General features: G+C 32.1%; 11 protein-coding genes across 11 annotated transcripts; 6 read left to right on the top strand and 5 right to left on the bottom strand.

The window, feature by feature from the left end:
• Window positions 1–164: 164 nt before the first annotated feature.
• Window positions 165–2183, bottom strand: UFO1 (SCF ubiquitin ligase complex subunit UFO1; the record flags this gene model as incomplete). Its single annotated transcript, XM_003672408.1, has 1 exon — window positions 165–2183. One exon carries the CDS (start codon window positions 2181–2183, stop codon window positions 165–167), a length of 2019 nt encoding a protein of 672 aa, XP_003672456.1.
• Window positions 2184–3784: 1601 nt separating this feature from the next.
• ERG13 (hydroxymethylglutaryl-CoA synthase) lies at window positions 3785–5206 on the top strand (the record flags this gene model as incomplete). The annotated part of the gene is made up of 1 exon (XM_003672407.1): window positions 3785–5206. One exon carries the CDS (start codon window positions 3785–3787, stop codon window positions 5204–5206), a length of 1422 nt encoding a protein of 473 aa, XP_003672455.1.
• Window positions 5207–6565: 1359 nt separating this feature from the next.
• RPM2 (ribonuclease P) lies at window positions 6566–10447 on the top strand (the record flags this gene model as incomplete). The annotated part of the gene is made up of 1 exon (XM_003672406.1): window positions 6566–10447. The coding sequence occupies one exon, from the start codon at window positions 6566–6568 to the stop codon at window positions 10445–10447; it is 3882 nt and encodes a 1293-aa protein (XP_003672454.1).
• Window positions 10448–10828: 381 nt separating this feature from the next.
• UTP14 (Utp14p) lies at window positions 10829–13591 on the bottom strand (the record flags this gene model as incomplete). Its single annotated transcript, XM_003672405.1, has 1 exon — window positions 10829–13591. The coding sequence occupies one exon, from the start codon at window positions 13589–13591 to the stop codon at window positions 10829–10831; it is 2763 nt and encodes a 920-aa protein (XP_003672453.1).
• Window positions 13592–13905: 314 nt separating this feature from the next.
• On the bottom strand, window positions 13906–14464 carry GIM5 (Gim5p; the record flags this gene model as incomplete). Its single annotated transcript, XM_003672404.1, has 2 exons — window positions 13906–14378; window positions 14449–14464. The coding sequence occupies 2 exons, from the start codon at window positions 14462–14464 to the stop codon at window positions 13906–13908; spliced, it is 489 nt and encodes a 162-aa protein (XP_003672452.1).
• Window positions 14465–14688: 224 nt separating this feature from the next.
• On the top strand, window positions 14689–15306 carry RAD10 (DNA repair protein RAD10; the record flags this gene model as incomplete). Its single annotated transcript, XM_003672403.1, has 1 exon — window positions 14689–15306. One exon carries the CDS (start codon window positions 14689–14691, stop codon window positions 15304–15306), a length of 618 nt encoding a protein of 205 aa, XP_003672451.1.
• Window positions 15307–15336: 30 nt separating this feature from the next.
• NDAI0K00180 (putative asparagine synthase) lies at window positions 15337–16905 on the bottom strand (the record flags this gene model as incomplete). Its single annotated transcript, XM_003672402.1, has 1 exon — window positions 15337–16905. The coding sequence occupies one exon, from the start codon at window positions 16903–16905 to the stop codon at window positions 15337–15339; it is 1569 nt and encodes a 522-aa protein (XP_003672450.1).
• A 312-nt stretch (window positions 16906–17217) lies between these two features.
• VPS9 (guanine nucleotide exchange factor VPS9) lies at window positions 17218–18738 on the top strand (the record flags this gene model as incomplete). Its single annotated transcript, XM_003672401.1, has 1 exon — window positions 17218–18738. The coding sequence occupies one exon, from the start codon at window positions 17218–17220 to the stop codon at window positions 18736–18738; it is 1521 nt and encodes a 506-aa protein (XP_003672449.1).
• A 426-nt stretch (window positions 18739–19164) lies between these two features.
• Window positions 19165–20709, top strand: NDAI0K00160 (endoplasmic reticulum oxidoreductin family protein; the record flags this gene model as incomplete). The annotated part of the gene is made up of 1 exon (XM_003672400.1): window positions 19165–20709. One exon carries the CDS (start codon window positions 19165–19167, stop codon window positions 20707–20709), a length of 1545 nt encoding a protein of 514 aa, XP_003672448.1.
• A 441-nt stretch (window positions 20710–21150) lies between these two features.
• Window positions 21151–24012, top strand: ARG81 (Arg81p; the record flags this gene model as incomplete). The annotated part of the gene is made up of 1 exon (XM_003672399.1): window positions 21151–24012. One exon carries the CDS (start codon window positions 21151–21153, stop codon window positions 24010–24012), a length of 2862 nt encoding a protein of 953 aa, XP_003672447.1.
• Window positions 24013–24257: 245 nt separating this feature from the next.
• NDAI0K00140 (uncharacterized protein) lies at window positions 24258–26195 on the bottom strand (the record flags this gene model as incomplete). Its single annotated transcript, XM_003672398.1, has 1 exon — window positions 24258–26195. The coding sequence occupies one exon, from the start codon at window positions 26193–26195 to the stop codon at window positions 24258–24260; it is 1938 nt and encodes a 645-aa protein (XP_003672446.1).
• Between the last annotated feature and the right edge of the window lie 411 nt (window positions 26196–26606).

The raw sequence follows: 26606 nt of genomic DNA, 5'->3' as shown, positions 1-26606 counted from the left end.
AGTGACTTAAGAAAAAGAAACATCCATTGTTTACAGAATAAAACAACAAAGGGTATGATTATTACGTACTATATTTGATCTATATATGCTGACAAATTAATAAGGATCATGATGCCATTAGAGCATCGATACATTCCTTAGAAATAAACTAAAAACCTCGATATTCATTCATTGATTTCACTTAATGATAAGGCAATTGCCAATTGTAATTGTTCATCTTCAGTAATATTATCAGTTGGTGAAGTATCAGTTTGATCGTTGATATTATTTTGAGATGACACATTCGGGTGATTATGAGTTGATAAGGGACTTCTTCTTGTTCGTATTCTGTTTGTGCTTTCAATATCTTCTTGTTCTATTAACCTAGATTGTTCGATGGCCCTTAAGAAATCCTCATCATCTTCATTGGCAAAACTGTTTTCTGATTCATGAAGACGTCGAGATTCTTCAATAGCTCTCTGCAAATCTTCTTCTTCTTCTTCTTCTTCTTCATTTCCATCATGAACACTCGCTTGCGTCGTTAGAATATTATTATCTCGTATGCTATTTGCCTCTTCTGATTCCATTAACGCAATTTTCAATTGTATTTCTTCATCATCCATATCATTAAGATCACCACCATACAATGCTAACAATTTTGCATTTTGTCTTTCCTTTTTTGCAGCTAAATTCTTCTCTTCGTCATACATTTCCAAACCTGAATGTAAAGTTTCATTCCATTTATTACCACGTTGACTTCGTGATGATGATGAGCCATGATGATGTTTTGATTTCTTGTTCATTAAATCATCTGAAATGAATTGTAAATAATGGATAGTATTACCATTACCGATTATCATCCTACCTTGAGAAATGTTTAAAAATTCAGGGAATTGATCAGTCTTTTGTATACTTTTAATCATGGCACCATTAATTGCGTCATAAATTTGTAGGAATCCATTGAATGCTACAACTAGTACTAAATTTGTAATTTGACACTTGTAAACGATATCATCATGGAAAGGTAAAATTGTTTGGATCTTAATGGTAGGGCCTGGAATTCTTATATTTATTATATAAATTTCATTCAATGATGTTAAAACTGATATGAAACAACCATCGTTACCTGCTAATTGTAAATTTTGTTCTCTTATTGACGTTTGTTCATCGATGACAATATCAGATATTGTTGTTTGAGTATCTTCAAAAGTGAAAGATTTAGTAAAGCCAAAATTTTGATTTGGATCGAATGAAATTATGTACAATGTTTTCAAATCTGCAATTATTAGTTGTTTAGAACCAAAATCTATTTTAAAGAAATGTACTTGCAATGGTTTATTACCGGCGGTGGGAGTGATAGGCAATGGTAAAGAATGGATTTCTTCCATGTTTTTTATGATATAAATTTTTTCCTCATCTAATGAGATGGTCCATTCTTTCAATAATGCTAAACTGAGAATAGTATTATTTGAAATCTTGATGAATTTCATTTTTTTCGTCTCACACCACCAAATGATTTCACCATTTTCAGATCCACTTACGCACCAATTAAGATTTGATTCACTATTTCCTGCTGTTGATGATGAAGATAATGATGAATTTGTAATAGCTGTTACTGTAGTGGAATGTCTTGAATCAAATTCTGTTATTGGGGTCAAATAGGATTTATTACTTAATAATTTACCAAAGACTCTTCCATCAAATCTTCCAAATACAGCTGCTGATATATTAAAATTCATTGTGGAACAACCTTGTGGAGTAGTGCATGGTATATATGTGAATTTTCTTTGTTTATTCTTTCTTGATTGCAATTGTATAAGAGTGATAACTCCATCGTTATAACAAGCACATCTTGGATAATCGAAATAGATCTTTTCAATTTGGTCTTGTTGTTGTTGGTGTTGTTGATTGATTAATGGAGTTGGGGATACTATATATTTTGTTTTGATGGCTCTATTATGTTTCCATTGATTCAAACCTTTAATTCTTTCCACGTATTCTATACTATATTTATTTGAGTTCGAAAACGATGGAAAATGAGTGGAATGTATTCTCGTTTTAAATAGATTTTTCCATAATTCTTCATCGTTAATTAAGTCATTAAAGTATGAAGATAATTCTTGTAATAATATTAGATCCTTTTCATCTAGATAACTAAATATTGTTATTAAGATTTCTGGTGGTAACTTTTGTAGTGTTATCATATGCAGGGAGGGAGGGGTTCTCGTAGTTAACTTCACTTAATATACAGTTAATATGATGCCAACGATCAGCTGAATGATAAGAATATGATTTGATCTGGACTACTGGCACAGGCACAGGGAAGTTAGGTATTAATGATGATCTTCACGAACTATCAAAATTTTTCAGCTCATCTGTGTATATTCAGTATTTCCTCTATTTTCTTTTTTTGAAGTCCGAATAAACCAAAAATGTTGTAGTTGGAATTCGAACAGAGGGGGGATTGTTATAAAGAAATCCGTAAAGCCATAGTGGGACCCAAATGGAGGAGAATAGCACTTCAAAAAAGGCCCGACCAACCGGGAAAATACTTCCAAAACACGTGTAAACCCTCAAAAAAATGTCGAAACCCTTAAACCCCAAGCCCTCGGTTTCCAAAGTTGGTTGGCTGACTGGCTGTTGTTGGCTGCCTTGCGCTTTTTGCTGTCAAAACGCGAATGCACCACTATGGAAATAACGTTGCTAAGAAAGTAAGAAAGAAACAACAGAAGAGGAGGAGGTAAAGGAGGCTGTTACCACCGAAGGCTGCAAGCAGGCATGGTACGGGTAGAAATAATTTTCTAGCCTCCCCCCTAGCCTACCCTAACCAGGTTGGTAGCATACTTCATAAAATTTCTAGCCTATTCCCTAGCCTACCCCTGGCCTACCCTAACCTGGCTGTAGCTTACCCCCTAGCTCTAGCCTAAATTTTTTGTGCGGGGGGGGGGGGGTTGGGTATTTTTGGGCGGACCTTTTCTGGCACTTAACCCAGAACCGCTTTTGTTTTTCTATCCCTACTTGTAGCCTAAAAAAAATTGGAAATTTTCACATTTACTCTCAGCCAGAATTGAAAATTTCTACACCTACTCTTAGGCTAAATTTTGAATAAAAAAATTGGGTCTACTCTACCCTCCTAGCCGAACCCATAACATGCCTGGCTGCAAGTAACCGTAAACGAACAAGAAAGCACCAAATAGTTTTTTGTAAGAATTCTTCTTTATTCAATATTCAATATTCGATATTCGATAGAAATCCCGTTATGGAGGAACCCGGAACCCGGATCCCGGGTGATTAGGATTTAAGAATCTGTCACTGAACTTCGTATGTATGTATGTATGTATGTACGTATGTAAGTATGTATGTGTGTACGTATGTAAGTATGTATTATGTATAGTTGTCACTTGTATAAGGTTCTCACCGGTAACTGCGATAAAATAGGTGACAGTTTTTGGATTCTTCTTGTGAAATGTCGATAATCATTGGAAATGTGCCTGAACAATATTATGTGTTATGTATTATGTATATTACTCCAATATTTCCAATTTTTATTCTGAATTGTATTGTATTGTATTTTCTATGTAACATTGTAATAGAATATATAGAATAGAGAGATCTCGGTTAAGCTAAACATTTAAACGAACACTTGTGGAACCTTGTATATAAGAGGAGCAAGAACAGTGAGAGTAACACATCGTTGAACTAATACCTGACTATATTCTAGATACACACTGCTGCGAATTAACATAAAACATCTAACAGTTTTGATATATACCCAATATAGTAAAACAGAAATAAATACCGTTCAATGACTGAAACTAAAAGACAAAAGACTACAACAATGAATAATACGGAAACTGCAAACACTTCAGATGCTAGACCAAGTCATATTGGTATTAAAGGTATTGAAATATATATTCCTACACAATACGTTTCTCAAGATGAATTAGAAACATACGATAATGTTTCTAAGGGTAAATATACGATTGGATTAGGTCAAACTAACATGTCGTTTGTGAATGATAGAGAAGATATTTATTCTATGTCATTAACTGTGTTATCTAAATTATTAAAAAATTATAAGCTTGATACTTCAAACATTGGTAGATTAGAAGTCGGTACGGAGACATTAATTGATAAATCTAAATCTGTTAAATCTGTGTTAATGCAATTATTTCCTGATAATAATGGTGATATTGAAGGTATTGATACACTTAATGCATGTTATGGTGGTACTAATGCACTTTTCAATTCTTTAAATTGGATTGAATCCTCATCATGGGATGGAAGAGATGCAATTGTTGTGTGTGGTGATATTGCAATTTATGATAAAGGTGCTGCAAGACCTACAGGTGGTGCTGGTGTAGTGGCTATGTGGATTGGTCCAAATGCTCCAATTGTCTTTGATTCTGTAAGAGGTTCATATATGGAACATGCTTATGATTTTTATAAACCAGATTTTACAAGTGAATATCCTTATGTGGATGGACATTTTTCATTGACTTGTTATGTTAAGGCATTAGATCAAGTTTATAAGAATTATTCTAGAAAGGCAATCTCGAAGGGTGGATTAGTGACCAATCCATTGAGTAATGAAGCTTTGAATGTATTGGAATATTTTGATTATAATGTTTTCCATGTTCCAACATGTAAATTAGTTACCAAATCATATGGTAGATTATTATTTAATGATTTTAAGGCAAATAATAAATTATTTCCCGATGTTGATGTTAAATTTGCAGAGGAAACGTATGAAGAATCATTAACTGATAAATTATTAGAGAAAACATTTGTTAATGTTGCTAAACCATATCATAAGGAAAAAGTGGAACCATCATTAATTGTTCCAACTAATACTGGTAATATGTATACAGCATCAGTTTATGCATCCTTATCATCATTATTATATTATATTGGATCTGATAAATTACAAAACAAGAGAATTGGGTTATTTTCATATGGTTCTGGGTTAGCTGCATCATTATTTTCATGTAAAGTTATTGGTAATATTGATCATATTATACAAGTTTTAGATCTTGATAATAAATTAAATGGGGATAGATTAAAATGTTCACCGGGGGAATTTGAAGATGCAATTAAATTAAGAGAAGATGCACATTTGAAGAAAGATTTTGAACCAAAGGGATCTATTGATCATTTACAAAATGGTGTTTATTATTTGACAAAGATTGATGATAGATTTAGAAGAAGTTATGCTGTCAAGGAATAGGCGAATGCCAGAGTGAAAAGTAAATGTAAAAATAAAAAGTAAAAAGTATCTAACATCGTACCCACTACATATTTATTATCTAGCTAAGCACACACACATACACACACGCACACACACACACACACACACATATATGTATATTTTAAATAAATGAATTTACATCAAAGAGCATATACATGTGACACTTATTGACGTTTGTGACGTTTGTGACATCTGTTTCTTTCACTTACGTACGTTCGTACGTAAGTGTATTTATTTATGTGGTCTATATTTTATGTTCTATAAGTTACGTATGTACGTAGTAGTAATGACAGCGTCAGTATGGTGTGTGGTGGTCCATTAGTTGCCGATTGACCAACCAATTCATCATTCATCAATTGGTTGGTCAATCAACCAATGATATTCACATAAGAAACAAGAAGCAGGCAATACGTAGGTACGTACACATTTGAGTGGGCCCTTGCCATGCCCTGCCATTCCTTTCCTTTCCTTTCCTTCCCATTCCTGCTCTTTCTTATTTTTCTTATTTCCGTGGCAAATGTGTGCTGATCCGTTTGCCAGTGGACGGCTACTTCTGCAAGGTGCTGTCACCGAATGGCTGTTTGTGATTGGTCCATGGCCTTTACCGAGAGCGGAGTAACCAGTGAAAGTATCCGCCAGGGACCGTAACAGTGTGCGAAGTAGCCCCACGGATACCCATTTGGATGTACTCCTCTTCGGTGTTCCGGGCCCCACCAGGGACAGCGCGCTTTGTAACGGTTCCTGTTCCTGTTAGCACTGCGTGCGTACGTACGTACGTACTGGAACTGAACTGAACTGAACTGAACATAATTTTTCATGTGTCCAGTTCAGACGAAAGAGACGAGAGAGAGAGACGAGAGAGAGAGACTGGGCCTGCTGTTGCTGTTGCTGTTGCTGTTGCTGTGTTTGTGTGTCTCGCAAACACAACTTCTCGAGGGTTCCACGCACACGCTGAGCGGTACTGCAACTGCAACTGTAACTCTGCAACTGCAATTGGGCTGAAATATAATCCCATTAATGCTAGGTACATCATAATATATATATATATATATATATGTATGTACATGTATATATATATATATTATGCCAACACTACTCTAATTGGTTCACTTATTTACCACGTATCTTCATATATTTATATATATATATAATATATATATATACTTATACTCGATTGTCTTTTAACTAATACCCGCGAGTAGTCACAGTCCGGAGGTTGTAATATTCCCTATTAATCGGTTACTTAGTCATCATCACATCCGTTTGGTATTCGGTATCATTAAGGTCAGAGCTCCAAAATATTATCTTTCACTAGAAAATAGAACATACAAAATTAATATGGCATTCAAATCAATCAAATATAAATTGGGCTCAAAAGGGTATCATCGTCATGCTACTACTTTTTTCGATTCATCATATAATCATCTAAGACAAAATCAAGCTGTTTTCAATATTGACCCATCAATACCAAATTCAAATGGTATAACTACTTTACAACCACATCCTGTCGTCGTAGCAAATACAAATTATAATAATTTAGATGATGTACTCTATAGAGATCCAAATTTCCATATACAGAAAAAGAAATCAACATCAACAACGACCAAAATTGTACCGAACACTTCAAATAATAATCAGAATAATTCATCAAGAAATTTCTATATACTGAAAAATACCAATAACAACAACAATACTACAAATAATAATAATAATAACAATAATAGAAGAAAATCTATTGCAATAATTAATGGTGCTGCCAATACCCTCAATAAAAGATTTTATTCAACTACAACAACTACAACTACAACTACATTATTTAATACACAGAAAATTTCAAACTCAAATGAATTACAATTACAATCACAATCACAATCACAATCACAATCACAAACATCGGTAGCTTCAGATACTACCACTAATACTACGCACATACCCTCATCATCTCCTTGGGAAATAGATACTGAAACATCTTTGAATCCAAAAACTTATTTATCCACTCATATTAATGAAATTAATAAAGCTTACCTAATGCAAGATTTTAATAAAATAAATTCCCTTTATCATTCATTAAAACGTAATAATATTATTCCACCAATTGAAACATTTGAAAAAATATTAGATTCCATTTCAAAAAGATTAATGGATAAATTTGACTTGGATAATAAAATGTTTGAAATGTTATCTTGTTATCAAGATATTATAAATAATAAATTGAAACCTTCAAATGCAATTTATAACATTTTATTATCTTCTTTATTCAAAAATTCAATAATGGCAATTCATTTACAAAATAGTAATGGTCAAGATTTCTTTAAAATTGCAATAGAATTATTTAAAACAATAAATCAACAACAACAACAACAACAACACCATCACACGCATACTAATATTCAATTATCAAAAGATACAATAAATTACACTTTAATCGCCATTAATTTATATCCAGGGTTCATAGATATTAATCATTTAATATCTTACATTAATAATTCACCATTCTTAATTAAAAATTCACTTTATTTCATCTCTTTATTAAATTATTCCACATTGATTAATAATAATACAAAATTAAAAGAATTATTTAATGAATATACATTATATTCACAACAAGGCACCAACAACAATACAACTTTAAAAGAGGATAAATTCAAAATTATATCAATTTATATCTCGGGACTCGTAGAAACTAGCAATATAGATTTGGCTACTTCATTATTAGATCAAACTTTAAATGAAATTAAACAAACTAACGGTTTAAATTCAAATATATCATTGTTATTATCAAAATATTTAATTTCAATGTCAAAGATAAATCCAGAAAGTAGTTATGAAATGTGGATCAAATTCAATAAATTAAATTGGATACCAGAATTCTCTTACGATTTTTATTTACAATTGATGAATAATTCATTCCATAATTGGACCCTAACGAAAAAAATTTATAATTATATCTTCCCCATGAAAAGATCATTCCATAATAATCATAAATCATTAAATTCAATTAATATTTCAGAAAACGCTTATGAATGTATTTTATTCCCAATGGATTCATATAAAGTTATTGATTCACTTTTAGATTATTCATTACAATTAAATGATACAGAAATCATTTTAAAACTTTGTCAAGAATCTTTAATTAAATCATTCAATTTCAATATTAATTTATATCCATTATTATTCGAATTTTTGAAAAATAATTTAAATTGGCCACAAGATTATTTATTAGACTTCATAACCACTCATACTTCATTATTACTTGTCTCATCGGAATCAGAATCATCAACGTCGTCCTCGTCGTCCTCGTCGTCCTCGTCGTCAGATAATTTTTTGAATTTTTTAAATGCAATCATTAATAATTATCATGATAAAGATTTATTATTAAAAATTTCTCAATCCACAGCATTTAAAAATGGGCTAAATCAATTATCATTCCAATTATCTCCATCATTATTATCAAATAATATTCAGTTAGAATCAAAATTTAATGGTCTTTTCAAAATTTTCAAAAATATTTGGCAATGTCCCAAAACATTTGAATCATATCCAAATTTATTAGAATTATATTCAATCATAATAATTAAATTCTTTGATTTTAATTTATATCCATTATCACCTGTTATTCAACAACAACAACAACAACAACCCTTACTTAATTTCATTAAAGAAACCATTACAAACTACAAAACTTTACTTATCAATTATCAAAGAGCTAATCCATATGCCAATGTTCAATTATCATCAATAGTTAAAGAATCAATAACCTTAATTGCAACCCACGAAGAAATTCCTGAAGAAGTCATTACCTTTTATCTTAATTCGGAAGAAAACATTGACTCGCAAACACCTTCAATTATAAACTTGGGTCCAAGTTTAAGAAATTCATTTAAAACAGCTATTAAAGATTTTAACACCTTATTGAAAAAAGGTTACTCATTCGATTTCGATACTTATAAAACTTTAATTATGCATCGATATATTAATAAAACAATAATTTCCACTGCATTAGAATTATCTCCATCAGAATTAGAAACGAAACAAATAATAAATTTAATAATTAAAAATTGTCCCATAGATAATTTAGAAAATGAAGTTATTAATCATCCTTTATTTTATTCCAAAATTTTACCCTTAGTAAATGACCGTTCATTAAAAAGATTAACAACAACAACAAACATTTGGGAAACTTTACCTGATTTCTTGAATTTCATTAAATCAATCGACTTCCCAAATAATTTCAAAAATATTCAAAATCAAATAACATTCAAAGAAACAATCGAAGCCATTTATAATCGTCTTTTTAACCAGTTTAAAGATTATCAAACAATTGTGAAATTTAATAAAATTTGTCCAAATTTAAATTCGGAACAATTATTATTATCATTAATTCGTTCAGGTGAATATGAAAAATATGAAACATTATCATATAAATATTCAAAGGATCCACTACTAAAAGAAGAAACATTTCCTTTAATTCAAGCTGAATTCTTAATCAACACGGGGAAATTTGATAATGCATTGGAAAATTTAAATAATATGATTGATCAATTACCAAACGATACCGACAATAATATTCCAGAAAGATTAATCGATTTGTATACATTTGCATCTTTTTTGAAAAGTTTATATATGACTGATTCTGATGATATAACAATTAATCCCAAATTGAATTCAAAAATTAATAATACTTTACAAGCTGCAAATTTATTCTCAATGCAAAATAATTTTTCAAATATGATAGAATTACATGAACAATTATTCCCATATTCTTCTCAATTAACCATGGAAACTACCACCTCCAAACCAACATCAACTAACTCCGCTGTCTTGGAACAAATGTTAAATAACTTATACGATTCATTATCATTGGTAGATATTGAAACATCTTCTGTCTTAAAGCAATATAAAAGGAAATTGAAAAATTATTTGAGATTCAAATATTATATTAAACTTCCAACTTTCCAATTAGATGAAGTTAAAACTTTAATCACCATTTGGAATGAAATTAATACTCATGAAATTGATTGCCTTTTCAATAACATTATAGAAACAATGTATTTAAATCCAAGAGCTCAACAATTATTTTTCGAAAATGATATGGTCTTAAATTTTAATAAATTACAATTTAATGAATTAATCTCGCATATTGAAAACGCATATGAATCTAAAAATAATAATGATAATTTGGTGAAAGTACACAAATTAAAAGAGTTTTTGCAAATATGATCAAATAATGTTCATTGTGCATAATTGCATACCCCAAACACCAAATTTATAAATTTATCTTACCCTCTAAAACCGCTCTTACTACTACTACTACTATTACTACTACTAATGACATCGTCTAATAATGATTTCTTCCTTTGTCATTACTAGTACAATATTATTTATTTAAAAACATTCATACAAACATATATTAATGTATCATTATAGAACAAACATAACATTATCTTTTTTCATACTAAATCTTTCATCTCTGCTGAAAGAACCATACATAAATCAGCTTAAGATGAATCACGATTCTATGTAATATTAAGAATTTCGGAGTTTTATCCTTGGTATAAATTCGTAGTTTTTTTTTCTTTATTGTACACACACATTGCATAACTATTTAAATGGAGCCTTTAAAGGATCAATAACTTGACCTGGTTTCGTCATAATTCTAGGCTTAATTAATGCTTGATGAGATGCTCTTGATGTCCATTGTTCACCAATAGGTAAACGTAATGATCTTTCATATTGCTCTCTACTTTCATAGGGGAAAGGTACAGCAGATGATTGATATTTCAAATTCTTCTTATTAACTTTTTCATTTATTATAACATTTTTCAAATTTTTATCCTTTCTTTTATCCTTCGTTACAACACCTTTGATCTTCTTGATAAATTTCCTCTTCTTCTTTGGATTTGCTCCTACTCCTGCCCAATCACCCCAACCGGGAAGTGTTGCATCTTCTTCTTTATCATCTTCATCTTCCATAACTCTTTTCTTCTCATCTTCAAATTCAGCAACAACATCATCACCGGCAAAAGCTTCTACTATCACCTCTTGTTGCTTGAACATAAAGCTTGGAGTTTCTTCGTCAGACCCACCATATTGATCAACAAATTTCAAACTTTTACCATTATTAGTTGATGATAACAATAATTCGTCATCTTTTCTCTCTTTAGAAGTCTTGTTTTTCCTTATTTGTTTCGTTATTTCTTTCTCAATCTTTTGTGCTCTTTTACTTACTTTCGAACTGTCTTTATCAACTATGTGTACTTTTGTTGAATGTTTGATTGTTCCAGAATTGTCATCATCACTACCATCATCTAACCAAGGATTGGCATTCTCGCTTGTTTGTTTCTTTTCTTCTTCCCTACCCTTCTCATTTTCTTCTTCTTTTTGAACTTCGTCATCCTCACTTCTAATTTCAAGACCACTGGCAGTCATTGGTACATTCTTCTTCTTCATTCTATTTTCAAGAGATCTTGAATTATCAATTTCAGTTTCTTTTCTTGCTGCATCTTCAATTTCATTCAATTCCTTACGGGATTCAAGATTACCAGGGGTATAGACTCTTCTACCTTTATTTAAATGAACAGATTCACCATTCCCTTCATCATTGTCACTATCAAATAATGAGAGATCACCACCATGACCATTTTCCATTGTACGCAGTTTTGCTATAGTTTCTTGATTAGCTTCCCTTTCTCTTACTTCAGCATTTTTCATAAAGGCCATATTCATGACACCTGTCTTTCCTACGTTTTCTTTAATATTATTATTATTTTCTTCTTCTTGTTCAGCTCTCTCAAAATCATCTAGAGTTTCCTTTCTATTTTCATCATCATCATCAGAACCATCACGATCTAATATCTTATTCTTTAAACGTTCTCCTTGTCTCAACATTTCTTCCATCTCTTCTCTTGTTTCTTGATCATTAGTCATACCATGTTTGATCATATCTCTTGCCCATTTGGAATTAGTCTTATGTTTCAAAGTCATTCTTTCTTTAGCTCTAGCAATATCAAGTTCTGTATCACTTTCATCTGATATACCAGCCATTTCTTTATTTCTCAATAGTTCCTTCTTCTTAATTCTGTGATAAGATTTAGATTTTATCTTCTTTAATCTTCTTGCCTTTCTCTCTTCACGGAACATTAATTCTCTCATTAATCTAACTTCAGCAGTTTTCTTTCTCATTTCTTCCGGTGACATTTTAGCTGTAGCTAAATCCTCAAATGTAGAATCCTTTTGAGGATCCACTAAATTACTTTCTTTCAATACTTGATCAATTTTATCTTGTAATTCAGTCTTGGGTTCATCAGTGGTTCTGGTAAAAGCTGAAGCGTGATTATGTTCCGTTGTCGGATTCAATGGGAAAACTAAATGATCAGCTCTTCTATTTTGTTGAATAACATCTTTCCATTTATTCACTTCATCCTTAGATATTTCATAAGCTGCCTTACGTTCATGTCTTTTTTGAATTCTTTGAGGTAATGGTACTTCAGTCATGGTGGATTTCCCGTTAATTAAAGTTGCATCTGCAATGGCCTCTTTATCATCTATAACATTCATCATATCAGTTAAACTTAATTTAGTCTTTTGAGTCTTGCTTGCAGATGGTAAGACAAATTCATTTTCTTCACCAGCACCGTAAGTATCTAATCGTTTTGGATTGATTCTAGATGAATCCTTTAATAATGCGGAAGTAATATTTCTAAGTTCCACATCACCTTCATCACTAGAAATTTCATCAAATGGATTTTCTTCTTCTTGTTCGTCGTCGTCATTATCATCGCTGGAGGAGGACCCTTCTTCACTGCTATCGCTGCTGGAACTCATACCGGATTCCTGATCATCATTTTGCAATTCAAGCTGACCTGCTTCATTGTCACTGTTATTTTGTTGTTGTTCTGTAGAAGTTGCTTTAGAATCTAAATCCCAAACAGCTGATAGAGGCATCAAATCTTCTTCATCAAATAGAAGTATATCCACCTTCATCTTCATCTTCATCATCGTTGTAGTTCTTATCTTTTTTACCATTTTTTTTTTGGATTTATCACGAATAGTTTGAGAGAATTTTGAATTCAATACATCATAATCATCATCAGAACCTAAAGCTTCGTCAGAATCTAATTCTTCATCTTCGAATGAATCGTCACTATCATTATAGTTCTCTTCGTCATCATCATCATCATTATCATTGGATCTACCTCTTTGGACTTTCTTTAATAAATTGACCACAGTCCCGTTAGAACGAGAATTATATCTTCTTGCTTCAGATTCAGAATCATAACCTTCTAATTCCCTTTCTGCTAACTCTAAGGCATTCAAAGCTCTCTTTGAACTTTTGGCCCTTGAACCTGATTTCTTTTTAGCCATCTTGCTCTTTTTTTACTGTAAACTCTATAGACCTTCTTGAATAGAGATGGAGAGTATAGATACTTGTCTATTTCTTCCTAAAATATGAATCTATAGGTTGTTCCAAAGTGTTTTGAAGAGGCCTGTGTTCCTGGTTATTAAGAGAAATCGACTAAAAAAAGTGAAAATTTTCAGCTCATCGCATCTCTGAAAAATTTTAATACAAATACATCATATTATTATACGTAGAACTATATAAAGTAGGTAAATACATAAAGTTAAGGAGAGGGAGAGGAAGCAGTTATAATATATAAAATATATGCATATATTTCAAATCATTGAGATCCTTGTTGTTGTTGTTGTTGTTTCTGTTGTTTGGCCATTTCTTCATGACGTCTTATCGCGGCAAGACGAAGTTGTTGTTCAATGGCCAACGAAGATTGAGTCTTTTCCTTAATGATGGTTTGAATTTGTCCTGATTCTGAATTCAATTTATCAATTTTCTTCTGATAGAATGAAATGGCATCCACGTCACTCTTCTCAACGTAATAGCCTGTCCCGACATCGACCATAAATTTCTTGTTATCTTTAATGGTACCTGGGATATATAAAGATGCGGAAGCTGGAATCAATATTTTTTGTTCATCATTCTTAGGTTGACTAATGGCTTTGATATCAGATATACAATCTGTAAATTTGGTCTTGGCTATCGTTAAAGCTTGTAATGATTGATTGAAATGTTGTAATTCTTGATCAAATTGTTGTTTGACTGCTGTCAATTGTTCAGGCCCCAATTGTGTAAGATCGACTATATAAATATGTATGTAGTTAGTAAGAGAGATCCTTCAAATGGCAATTCATAATGGAAAAGAACATACTCTTTTGTGATGACATGTTTAGTTGGTTTCTTTGTGTTCTTCTTTGTTTGTAAGTTATCTTTCTTCTTACAAGAAGCTTTTTGTTCTATAAACGTTGTTTTCTCATATATAATAATAATAAACTTGTTCTTAGAATTGAACGGGAACATTTGTTACAACCACCATGATAAGGGAAAAGAATATGGAAGAACATGCTTAAAGTACCATAGACCCCGTCCGGAAAATAGTACTAATTGAATTATGAATAATACAGATCCAACGTCCTTTCAAAGTATTCTAGCTGGGGTTAAAAAATTGAGGGAACAGGAAGGCGGTAAAGAAGATGATTCCAAGAAGAAAGCTCAAAGCCAATCGTCGAGGACACCATCTCAACCAATTCAGGCTAGTAGTGGTCCAGTAGTAAATGCATTTAATCAACAAAGAATAATACCAGGGGAAGGCACAAATACTGATAAGGACTTTTCTAGGAAGAGACCATTTACAGGATCTAACTCTAATTCTGTATTGGTAAACACTACTCAGAAGGAAAATCCATTATTAAATCATTTGAAAAATACAAATTGGAGATATATATCTTCAACTGGTGGTAATAAAATATATTATGATTATCTTGTGAGAAGTAGATCTATACTTTTTCTAACATTAAGTTATCATAGATTATATGCTGATTATATTGCAAGAAGAATGTTACCTTTATCTAAAAATGAAAATAATATCCTGATATTTGTTGTGGATGACATTAATTCTGAAGATCCATTAAAAGATTTAACCAAACTTTGTATGTTTAATGGATTCACATTGCTCGTAGCTTTCAATTTTGAGCAAGCTGCTAATTACCTTAGGTATCTTAACCAGTGATACTGTGTACAAAGAAGAAGACGATGACGATCACTTTAGCAGATCTGTACCATGTTTATTTCCATCTTTTGTCATCTTGGCACTTTTAGAACCAAATTGGATTGCTCTCTTGGGTTCATCACAAATATTAGCCAAATGAAGTTTGTTCATGGCTAATTTTCTCAAGATTAATTTATTAATCTTATAATTGATTGGTAGCTCTTCTGTGGAAAATTTGATTACATCAATATCAAGAAAGGGATATCTAACCTCAACACCATTATGTGCTATCACTTTATCATCACGGTTCAAATTTCTATCATATATATTATTAATTTGTTTAGTCAATTCTTTGACCAATTCTTCTGTTGATTTATTGGCAAATTTATGGTATCCACCATATAATTCATCTGCACCTAATCCACTGAAAAGGACAATACCTTTTCTCTCATAAGGCATTATCTCATCGTTGGTTTTTTCTTCATTATAGAGGTACCCATTACCCATCGATGCGAAAAAGAAGGAAATAGCAATAGATAAGTCCATTTCTGTTTGCTTTGGATACATTAAATCAATAACTTTAGGTCTATGCTTTAAGTATTCTTCATAGGAAACATCAATTTGAATTAATTTAATATCAATTTCAGGGTATAAACGTTGCAAAGTTTTATAACTGGATATGGCTAACTTTCTATCAGGAACATCTTTCGGCATCGTCCCAGTTCTTGGATTTTCAAATCCAACGTTTAATAATTCAATAGTTTTTGACAGATTTTTATGTCTTATTGACTGTTTGAAATGTTCACAAATTAATGCTACAATAACCGAACAATCTAAACCACCAGAAAATAATACCGATATAGGTGAATTTTGTATATGAGCAGGATGAATAGAAACAACTCTTTTACTCACTGAATCGAGTAAATGAGTATAAAGTTTTTCAACATTGTCATCAAGATGTGACAAATTCTCATCGTCTAATTCTTCAGAAACATAAAATGGTTTGGAGATCTTACTGTCAGTATTTAATTCTTTCAGTTGACAATCATATTTGTAGATGGTCCCTGCGATACAATCTTGAAATCCTGTCTTACAACCTGTAACACTGGAAATATATAATTCACCTGTTTCATTATCGATAGAAAAGCTTAAACATCGCCTTCCAATAGGATCTCTACCAAAATAAAACATTCTATTTTGAATATCATATATTGTGTATGCAAATTCTCCATCCAATTTCCTTATTACATCTATTATTTCCTTACCTTCCTTTAATAATTGTATAGTATATTGTGTATCATTATATTGAATTTCATCATTGTATAGTTCTCCATTAAATTGTACGACATAACGATCTTTAATCTCAACACATTGCTTCGTGAAAGGTTCCCTTAAGGAAAGAACTGATGAAAACCAAGTAATAGAATATTGTTTCGACACTTTAAATGAAGAATAATTCGGGCCTCTTGCAGCGATATCAGAAATCATAGAATTAAATATAGGGTCAATGTTGCTACATGATTTGATACCTTCGAAATCTTCTTCAAACTCGATCAATTCATCATCAGCAAGAGTGATATCTTTCCTGTCACCTAAATAATGTAATAGTATACCACACATTTATTTCCTCAACTATATAACCCCTTCAGTAGACTATCCTATTAACATAGATGTGACTATTCATTGCCATTGAATTGCAATGTCATCTACTATCTGAATTAGAATCTTCGAAATAGTTTTCTTTTTTAGATGGATCTCGGAAAAATCCTGTAAGGTGAAAGATTATGTAAGGTAATAAAGATACAACGTTATATATAGATATGTAAAGAAAGGGAATCGATACATATTTATAAAAGAACTATCAATTTGGTTGAAAGAGACATCGTCGGTTATAGCATCCATTGGTCTGATATAAAAATTGGTTGTTCAGTAATGAGTGACCAGAAGGAGATATTGGAACAGTTCGATCCTTTAACAAATAAAGACTTCAGTGATAACGACACTGATAAAAGCACAACTGAGTCCATTAACGATCCATCAGATAAGAGAAATAAAGGCCCTAATGAACTAGAAAAAAAATGTGATAGTCAGTCTGATGATTCGTCGCCGAAGGGTACAGAAACTGATGAGGTAGAAAGGGCAATAACGACAGAAGAAGAACAACAAACAAATGGCCATGATGATGAACCATTTTTTGACTTTCAATTATTTATTAAACAATTACAAGATTCCAGATCTGTCCCACTTGTGAAATATATCAAATCATTCTTAGAAAAATTTGTTACACAACGACAATTATGGACTACAGAAGAACAACAGAAATTAATAAATGATTTTAAATTGTTTATCTACGGGAAATTCGACGAGTATGAACCATTTAAATCATTGGATGAGGTAAAATTACATAATGCTAAAGAAGGTATTGAGAAATTAGTCATGGGTAAGTTATATACTCATTGTTTTGCTCCATTTACTAAGAAACGTCTGAGAAATACAGTTCTTTTGGATAAAGGACATAAGCAAGATTTAATTGCTGATAAAAAACTCAGAGAAAAAATTGAAGAATTTAGATTTATTGAACCAGATAATTTGGATATTATAATAGTGAAACCAAATAAATTGAAAACGTTCGTTAATTATTCTGGTATTGAGTTAGATAAAGTGAATAATTTTAAAGCACCTCGTGATAAGATGGTTTGTATATTAAATTCATGCAAAGTTATCTTTGGATATTTAAAACACTATGAACCAGGATCTGATGATGGTGATGCGAAAGGAGCTGATAGTTTTATTCCTTTGTTGATTTATACAATTTTGAAAAGTAAAGTACAATTTTTAGTTTCCAATGTCAAATACATTGAAAGGTTCCGATTGGAGGAATTTTTAAGAGGAGAAGAATCGTATTATTTAAGTAGTATTCAAGCGGCAATCGATTTTATTATGACTTTAGACGTTCGTTCTTTGACAATAAATGATTACAACGTCTATAATGAAAGATATCACCAAAATAAAATAAAGTTGGAAAAAGAGAAAGAAGTTATAAAGGAAAAAAGATTACAAAAGGAATCATCAACGACATCTTTATCATCCAAAGCAACAGATATAAGTAGGCATCCCTTTGATGAAATTACCAATTCTATGTTTTCTGTGTTTAATGATTTATTTATATCTAGTGGAGATGAAGAAAGTTCTAAAGCTGAAGTCGAGAAGGCTACACCGACACATAACACTATCACTACTACTGCGACACAGCAAGTACATATGACAGAAGCACAAGAAGAAGATATAGGTGTCATTGTAGAACAAATGGAGGAAAATGAAAGAAATGAAACGATGTTGACGTTACAGAACATGTTCCCTGATATGGATAAAGATCTTATTGAAGATGTTTGTAGGGCAAAGAAATATAGAATTGGACCTGCCGTCGATGCTTTATTGATGCTTTCTGATTAAATAAATACACGTACATATCATTTAAAAAAAACTATGAACCTATTAATCCGTAATGAATACTAAATAGACACGACTTTATTCATGAAAGTGTAGATTATATTACATAAATGGGGTTTGACGTTCTTCTCATTGTGACGTTTTTAAATAAGTAAGTATGGCAGCGCCGTTGGCAAGAAGGGTTCCCTATTTTTAAGGATGTTTAATAGCCGTATATCTGGAAAAGGGATTCATGTTTGGTATGGATATAATATAAAAATGAAACTATTTCAGTGATAAAACATACATTTGTTCTCTTACTCTGCTAGTTCGGTATTTTTTTCTCATCTTAGAGTTTTATTTCTTTATAGCTTTTAACTTTATCATTTATAAAAATTAAAGAAATAGGAATTGGAAAGTAAATAAAAAGCCACACCTAACCTATTTAAGATGTTGGGATTGTTACGTCTTTTAATCTATTCTACCACAATATTTAATATCATAACGGTAAGGTCAGATTTCTGTAAAATTAACAAAGGAGAAACTCTTAGCCCTGTTTGTGATATCACTTTCAATGAACTCAATGAATTAAACAATTATATTAAGGATGACCTTAATGATTTGACTAAGACTGAATTTTTCAAATATTTTAAATTTGATTTCAATAATAAATGTAGATTTTGGAAAGAAGAAAACAATCCATTATGTTTCAATAAGGAATGTTCCGTTGATGTCATTGAAGATTGGGAAAGTTTACCTGAGATTTGGCAACCTGAAGTGTTAGGTAAGATTAGTACAAGAAATGTAGAGGATAGTGATATCCATGATGATGAGTGTTGGTTTTTAGAGGAGTTATGTGATCATGAAAGAAGGTTACCTGAAATTCCAGATTGTAATTATTGTGACCTTAATGATTTTGAAGATGCCAAATGTCTCCTTGTTGATCTGACTGCCAATCCAGAACGATTTACAGGATACGGTGGGAACCAATCAGCTGAAATTTGGTCTGCTATTTATAATGATAATTGTTTTTCAATCGGGGGTGAAACAGGTGAATCCTTAGCGAAAGAAACATTTTATAGAATAATATCCGGTTTTCAAGCTTCAATTGCTACTCATTTATCAATGGATTTTCTTAATATCAAGACAGGTAAATGGGAACCTAATTTGGAAATATTTATGAAAAAAGTGGGTAGTTTCCCAGAGAGAGTTGCAAATATTTATTTCAATTATGCCATTGTTGGCAAATCTTTATTAAAAATTCAACCTTATTTGAAGGAAATTGGCTTTTGTAATGAATATCACGAAGATGTTAAATCCCAAATAGTGAATATTTGTTCTCAATTAGATAGTTCTATCTTCAATGAAGAGATATTATTTGATCGAAATGAAGTTAGTTTACACTTAAAGGAAGAATTTAAAAGAAGATTCAGAAATGTTACCAAAATAATGGATTGTGTTCAATGTGAACGGTGTCGTTTATGGGGGAAAGTCCAAACTACGGGATATGCAACGACATTGAAAATATTGTTCGAATTAGATCAAAATGATGAAGAAACTAGAAGAATGATAGTAGAGAAATTAACTAAATATGAGTTAATTGGTCTTATAAATACATTTGCCTTATTGTCACAATCTATTGATGCTATTAATCAATTTGAAGGGCAATATCAGAAGAGAATCATTTCTGATGAGAAACTTAAGAAATTAGCCAATTTTTTTGATATTAAGAGGTTTTACAATTTGCTCAAGAAGACAAAACCAGAAGTACCATTGAAAGGAATTTTACCAGTAGATGATTTTGAAGATTTAGTAGCAACAGATGATGAAGAACTTCAAAGTTTTAAGAAATCGATTACCCCTAACTGGGTAAACTCATGGAGAAATACTGATTTCCAGTATTTAAAAGAATTCTTTGAATATATAAAGAGACACTATTTTTCAATTTCCCATTACATTCACAATCGGTTAAATGAGCTGATTAATAATAGGTAAAAAATGTGAGCTTTTTTTTATAAAACATCGTTGTTACTAGCATCTTATATAAATATATACCAAAAAAATATACCAATATTATTCCTTATATTGTGTCGCCGCGGGGTGTGTGTGTCGCTGTGTGACAAAGAATGTGTCATTCAAATAGAAAATGTCTGGGTGTCTCCAGCAGTTCCCGTTAACAGTCATGTTTTTTTTTCCACAGACACTAAATATATCCATATACCATTTCTTGAGTTGAAAAAGTATGACTTATAGGTATATAATAAGCGATCTGGCAATGTGTGGCAGCGGTTGAATAGATCACCTCCATCAGAAGGAGAAAGCGAGACACCACTTTAAAGGGTAATTACAAGCACAAATCCATGCTGAATAGAGCACAGCTTTTTATTTATTGGGCAACACAATTAGAATATTATTTAGTGCCAAAATATATATCCCATGAAACCAAGAAGGGCCAAGACTTTTACAGGTTGTTGGACTTGTAGATCAAGGAAAGTGAAATGTGATCTTCGGCGGCCCAATTGCAGTAGATGTGAACGCTCAGAGTTACAGTGCGGTGGGTATGACATTAAATTAAGATGGTCTAAATTGGTCAAATTCGACCCTTTTGGTGTACAGTTACCTCCATCTCCAAACCCTACTATTACTACCAGTACTACCACTGCAGCTGGTATTAATAACGATAGTAATAATAATAATAATAATAATACTAATACTAATACTAATACTAATACTGATGGAGCCGGAAATAATAACGATGAACCGCAATACCAAAGAAGAAATATAGACTTCGTACGGTACAAAGAAGAATACGTTTTCCATGAAGATATGGATGACGAATTGTCTACATTGCATGCACCTCCACCTGACAAGATTGCAAATAATAAGACTTGGATCATCAAGAAATTTGGTGTCTTTAAAGGAATGGATCAAGTAATTGATAAAAAACTCTCTCCGAGAAAGAAAAGGCGGAAAATTAACCCCATCGCTGCAGCTACGAGTGCTAGTAAAAATTCAGAAAATGCATCATCAAAATCAGTTGTTGTTTCTAAGATCAATAAGCTGAATCCAATTCCATCATCTTCTGTCGTGAGCACCGCTCGAAGTACATCAACGAAAACGCCGACAGAACTAATAAAGATCAAAAATAAACCAGAGAAAATCATGGTTTCCAAGAGTGAAAATAAACGACAGAATCGGAACAACGATAGAAATTCAAGTGGTCCAAACCTGCTTGATTTCGATTCAGCAATGTCAAATTATCCAGGTTATGAATGGATTTCTAATGAATTAAGAGATGATGCCCTTTTGTCTGCATTCGCAATTCAAGGAACTTCAGTACCTGCTTTCAAATCACAGGATTTACCAATCAATAATGGTACTAATGCAACTTCTGCTACCACCTCCCCAGCATCCAGACTTCTTTCAGTTCAACAAAATTCAATATTACCGTCAACAACAGTCTCTTCAAAGCAAATAGACATAAATGGATCAGACATACAGAATACGCTAAGTTTACTATTTCATAATGTAAACTCAACGATACCCAATATGAATCAGGAAGAATCAGGAGATATTTCTACAGAATTTAACATTTCTAATAGCAACGTAAACTCTCCTGACACCCACCTGGGCCTAGATAATATTTGTGTAGACGCACCACATGTGACGGCCTTAGAGTCAAAGATGCCCTCTGTCATATTGGAGAAAATTGATACGAAACCACCCACTATAGATTTTAATTCACTTATTGAAACTTCTCGTTCTTTGAATTTACAAACAACTATACCTACCAAGGGATTATTAGTTCATCCATTGACAAGATTTTTACTTAATTACTATCTAGATAATGTTGCAGACTTAATGACAGTGGTTCCCTTAGCAAGAAATCCATGGAAAACAATATATTTCCCAAGAGCATTACAAGCTTTAGGAGATTTAACAGGACTTGGTAGAACCACCAATTCAAGAAATTCTTTAATTAATGCATTATTAGCTGTTTCATGTTTCAACTTGCAAAGTAAATTTAACAAAAATACAAAAGAACAAACTTTTTTCTTAACTTTAGGTATTGAATTTAGAAAACAAGCTTCTAATTTCTTGAAACAATGTTTACAATCCACCGAATCGAATGAAAAATACAAAGATGTACTAACAGCAATATTATCAATGAACTCTATAGACGTGGTTTGGGGAACAATGGCAGATTGTCAATATCATTTAACTATTTGCGAAGAATTTGTTGCCAAAAGAATGAAAGTGAGACCAAAAATTTCTGAAAAGGCAAGAATATTACATAGAATTTTCTCTTTCCTAAAATTAATTCAAGATAGTACTGCATTAGATAAAGTTAAAGAGAAAGAAATTGTAATCAAGACTGATACCAAAAGAGCTAGACCACAACAAATGACAAATAACACTAGAAATGATGAAAATCAAACTATAGACTCTGATGGAGTCTTCCGAGAGTCATTAAATATGGCTAATGGGAAAATTCAGATCGAATTTGTTAAAGAACAAAGTGATATTGAAAATGATAGTACTGACGCCACTACTCCATCTAATGGGAATAATTCTACCCCACCAATGTTTGGTAATATCATCAGTGATAGTTATTATGAAAAAAATAATACCAACAATACTACTAGCAGTAATTCGTCAATAGACTTGAAATCGGACATATTGGGTACAGATACTATTTATGGTCTGCCTAATTCTCTAATCCTCCTATTTTCAGATTGCGTTCAAATTGTCAGACATAATGAATATTATAATATCCAATATTTAGCTGTCCCAAGAGAATTCACTGAAATATCTGCAAATTTCGAAAAAAGATTACTAAAATGGAAACCTGAATGGAATTTCTTCAAAAATAACGACAAGAAAATCTTTATTAATGATAATGTGGAAGCAGTGTATCATCATACCATGAGTTTTTATTTCGGGTTGATAATTTATTATTATTCTATGGCGAAGAATCTGAATAATCAATTCTTACAATCATACGTTGCGAAAGTTCTTAATCATCTAGAGAAATTAACAGATTTGATTGATAGTAAAAAAGTGGAAATTGTACCTTTGATTTGGCAAGGTTTTATAGCAGGATGTGCAAGCATAGAACAAGAGGTTCAACAAGGTTATAGAAAATGGGCTGCAAACTTAGCAAAATCAGGAATGGGGTCCTATTGGGGTGCAAGACAAGTAATGTTCGAAGTTTGGAGGAGAAGAATGAATGAAGAACAAAATGATAATTGGTATTCTATATATAAAGACTGGGAAATGAACTTAATGCTTTCATGAGTAAGTTTATATGAATATAGCAACATGCATACACAGATAAGAGTAAAAAAAAACTTTTCTTTTACAACACAATTATGTAGCCAGATGAAGCGGCTCTTTTATAATCATCAAATCAAGCTATTATTCTTCATATCTCTCTCTATATGGTTTTGGGAGATATACTTTACTTGAAGGCTTAAAGAACTGCAAGTGATCGAATTCTCTCCTCGTAGATTTTTTGGAGGGCATCACTATGCAATGCATCTTCAGCAGCAATATGTTGGGAAATTTTTACTTCTTCCTTCCCCTGTACCAAGATGGATCCCTAATCCTTTGAGGTTACATGTAGCAACAAAATGATCTATAGATAGTTGTTCGATAATATATTCAGGATAAAGTCCTATTTTACCTAACATAGCATATAATTTACCTGATGCTTCTTTATCATAGCTTTCATTACGATTGCCAGGAGCAGATGATGAAAATGACGATGCTCCACTGGTTCGGTTGGCATGGAAGTGCATTGGAGTTTGTTGAGGTAAAGGTGCCATGCCAGGAGGTGGGGGGACGATACCGTTACCAATCGAAGATGGTTTTGGAACTAGAGGAGTTGTCCCCATGGGTGGTGGTGGCAATATACCTGTGGTAGCTTTTGATGGAAGATGTGCTTTATGAAGTTGTGAATCAGCGTTGGCAGTGGGGATAGCTAAAGGAGATAAAGAAGGCAACGTTGGTTTAGATGCCACCGGCATTGATTTCTTCAATACTTCTGACACTGTTTCACTTACCATTGATGTCATCATTGTGCTCATTTTTTGCATTACCTCAGCCATAATCTGGTCTACATTAGAAGATGTAACAGGAGGAAGAGGAGCTGCTTCCACCTGAGGTTGATTATCTACAGGTAGAGTAAACTCCTGGGGCTTTTTGTTAACTTCTTGAGATTGTTTTTCTAAAGGAGTCAAATGATGTTTTTGTGATGTCATAGCAGCATATGGTTCATATGAATTATTAAGTTGGTTTGGTATCATGTACTCATGTTCTTGAATTGATTCTACATCTTTTACAGAAGTTTCTAGTCGATTATCATTATCAACCTCTGTTATATCGATAGGGGAATCAGTAGACAAGGCAGGATTAGAAGCATTTGAACCGCCAAGGTATTTCTTGTCTACTTCTATATCATAGGAGGAATATTTCTGTATTAATGCATGATCAGCCAAGGCTGCCATAGCAGCTCTTTGTTCAGCTTCTCTGATGTTAGGTCCGTCACCTTTACCCAAGAAAATGTCACCTAAATAAACTTCAACGCTAAATGGCGAGTTTTCAGTAAGCTTTGTGTAATTAATTTTGGCTCCAATATTATTAAATTGTAATAGCTCACCCAATTCACCTTTTGCATTCCTGTTTAAAGGTTCTCTGAACATTAATGGTCCTAAGTTTTCAAAATGTTCAGTAGAAAGTTCTTCAAGCCAATCTGAAACATCTTTAAATTCTGTGGCAAACCTATCAACGACTAAAGCTCCAATATATGCTTCCACGCAATCCGCATAATGTTTGGTCAATCTATCTTTAATCTTCATAGAGGAACGTGGGATATTTTCCTTTAAACGTTCTTTAAACCCTAATTTTTCACTTAGTTTTTCGAGATTGTTATTATTTACAATTGCATCTTTCATTTTAGATAAAGCACCTTCATTAGCGTACGGATATTTTTTATATATGATAAATGCAATGAAGGCACCCAACCAACTATCACCTAAAAATTCAAGACGTTCATTACTCATGATAGTCTTCTGTAATTCCGTTAATCTGACGTTCATGTTTGGTAAACTTTTATGAATGAATGCTAAATGTTCTAAATTAGGATCAGTACAAACCGGATATGAAATAAATTTATCGACAGGAGATTTACCATTTTCGAAATGATGAGCTTTGAAAATAGCTTCCAAATCAAATGAATTTCGCATGTTTGTTAAGTAATTTGCTACATGCACGGCAGGACTGTTGGCAATGGTTTGTTCTAAGGGATTACCATTCCTTGTCATATATTCTCTTTCTTCAAATGATGGAGAATATTCATAGATAACTTTAATGGATTCATTCAGAGTAGCACATGCATTTTGAAGTTTATAAAAATTTCTCAAATTTCTAGCATCCTTTTCTTCATAAGGACTATCTAAAGGTATCAAATTGGTGTCCATTACTCTCTCTTGATTTAATAAGCTTCAAGGTAAAAAAATTATAACGGCTTCCCAATGGTATAAAATGGGACTTCTGGTTCTCTTGCTCACGTAAAAGAACGTTCATTGTTGAACTAGTTTAATTGTGTGGCGAAAGATACTGCCATTATTATATTTTCTTATTTTCGTCCCCTCTCTCTCTAAAATTTTAGACATCGCCTTTAAATATTTGAGCGGCCGAAGCATCATTTTTGATTGACAACTGTATGCCCCCAAGAAGGATATGTTTGCTACAACGCAGAGTGATAACTACTTGAAAAATGCGGTTTTGGATGTAGTATACATCCTCACTGGGTCAATAGATGTACAAATAGTACGGAATAACTACTAAACTTCATACGAGGTATCTTACTAGGACTTTCTAGGATTCTC

This window comes from Naumovozyma dairenensis, chromosome 11, assembly GCF_000227115.2.
Source record: "Naumovozyma dairenensis CBS 421 chromosome 11, complete genome".
Classification (NCBI taxonomy): domain Eukaryota; kingdom Fungi; phylum Ascomycota; class Saccharomycetes; order Saccharomycetales; family Saccharomycetaceae; genus Naumovozyma; species Naumovozyma dairenensis.
Note: the sequence above shows the minus strand (reverse complement) of the source record. Positions and strands in the feature narration are given on the sequence as shown.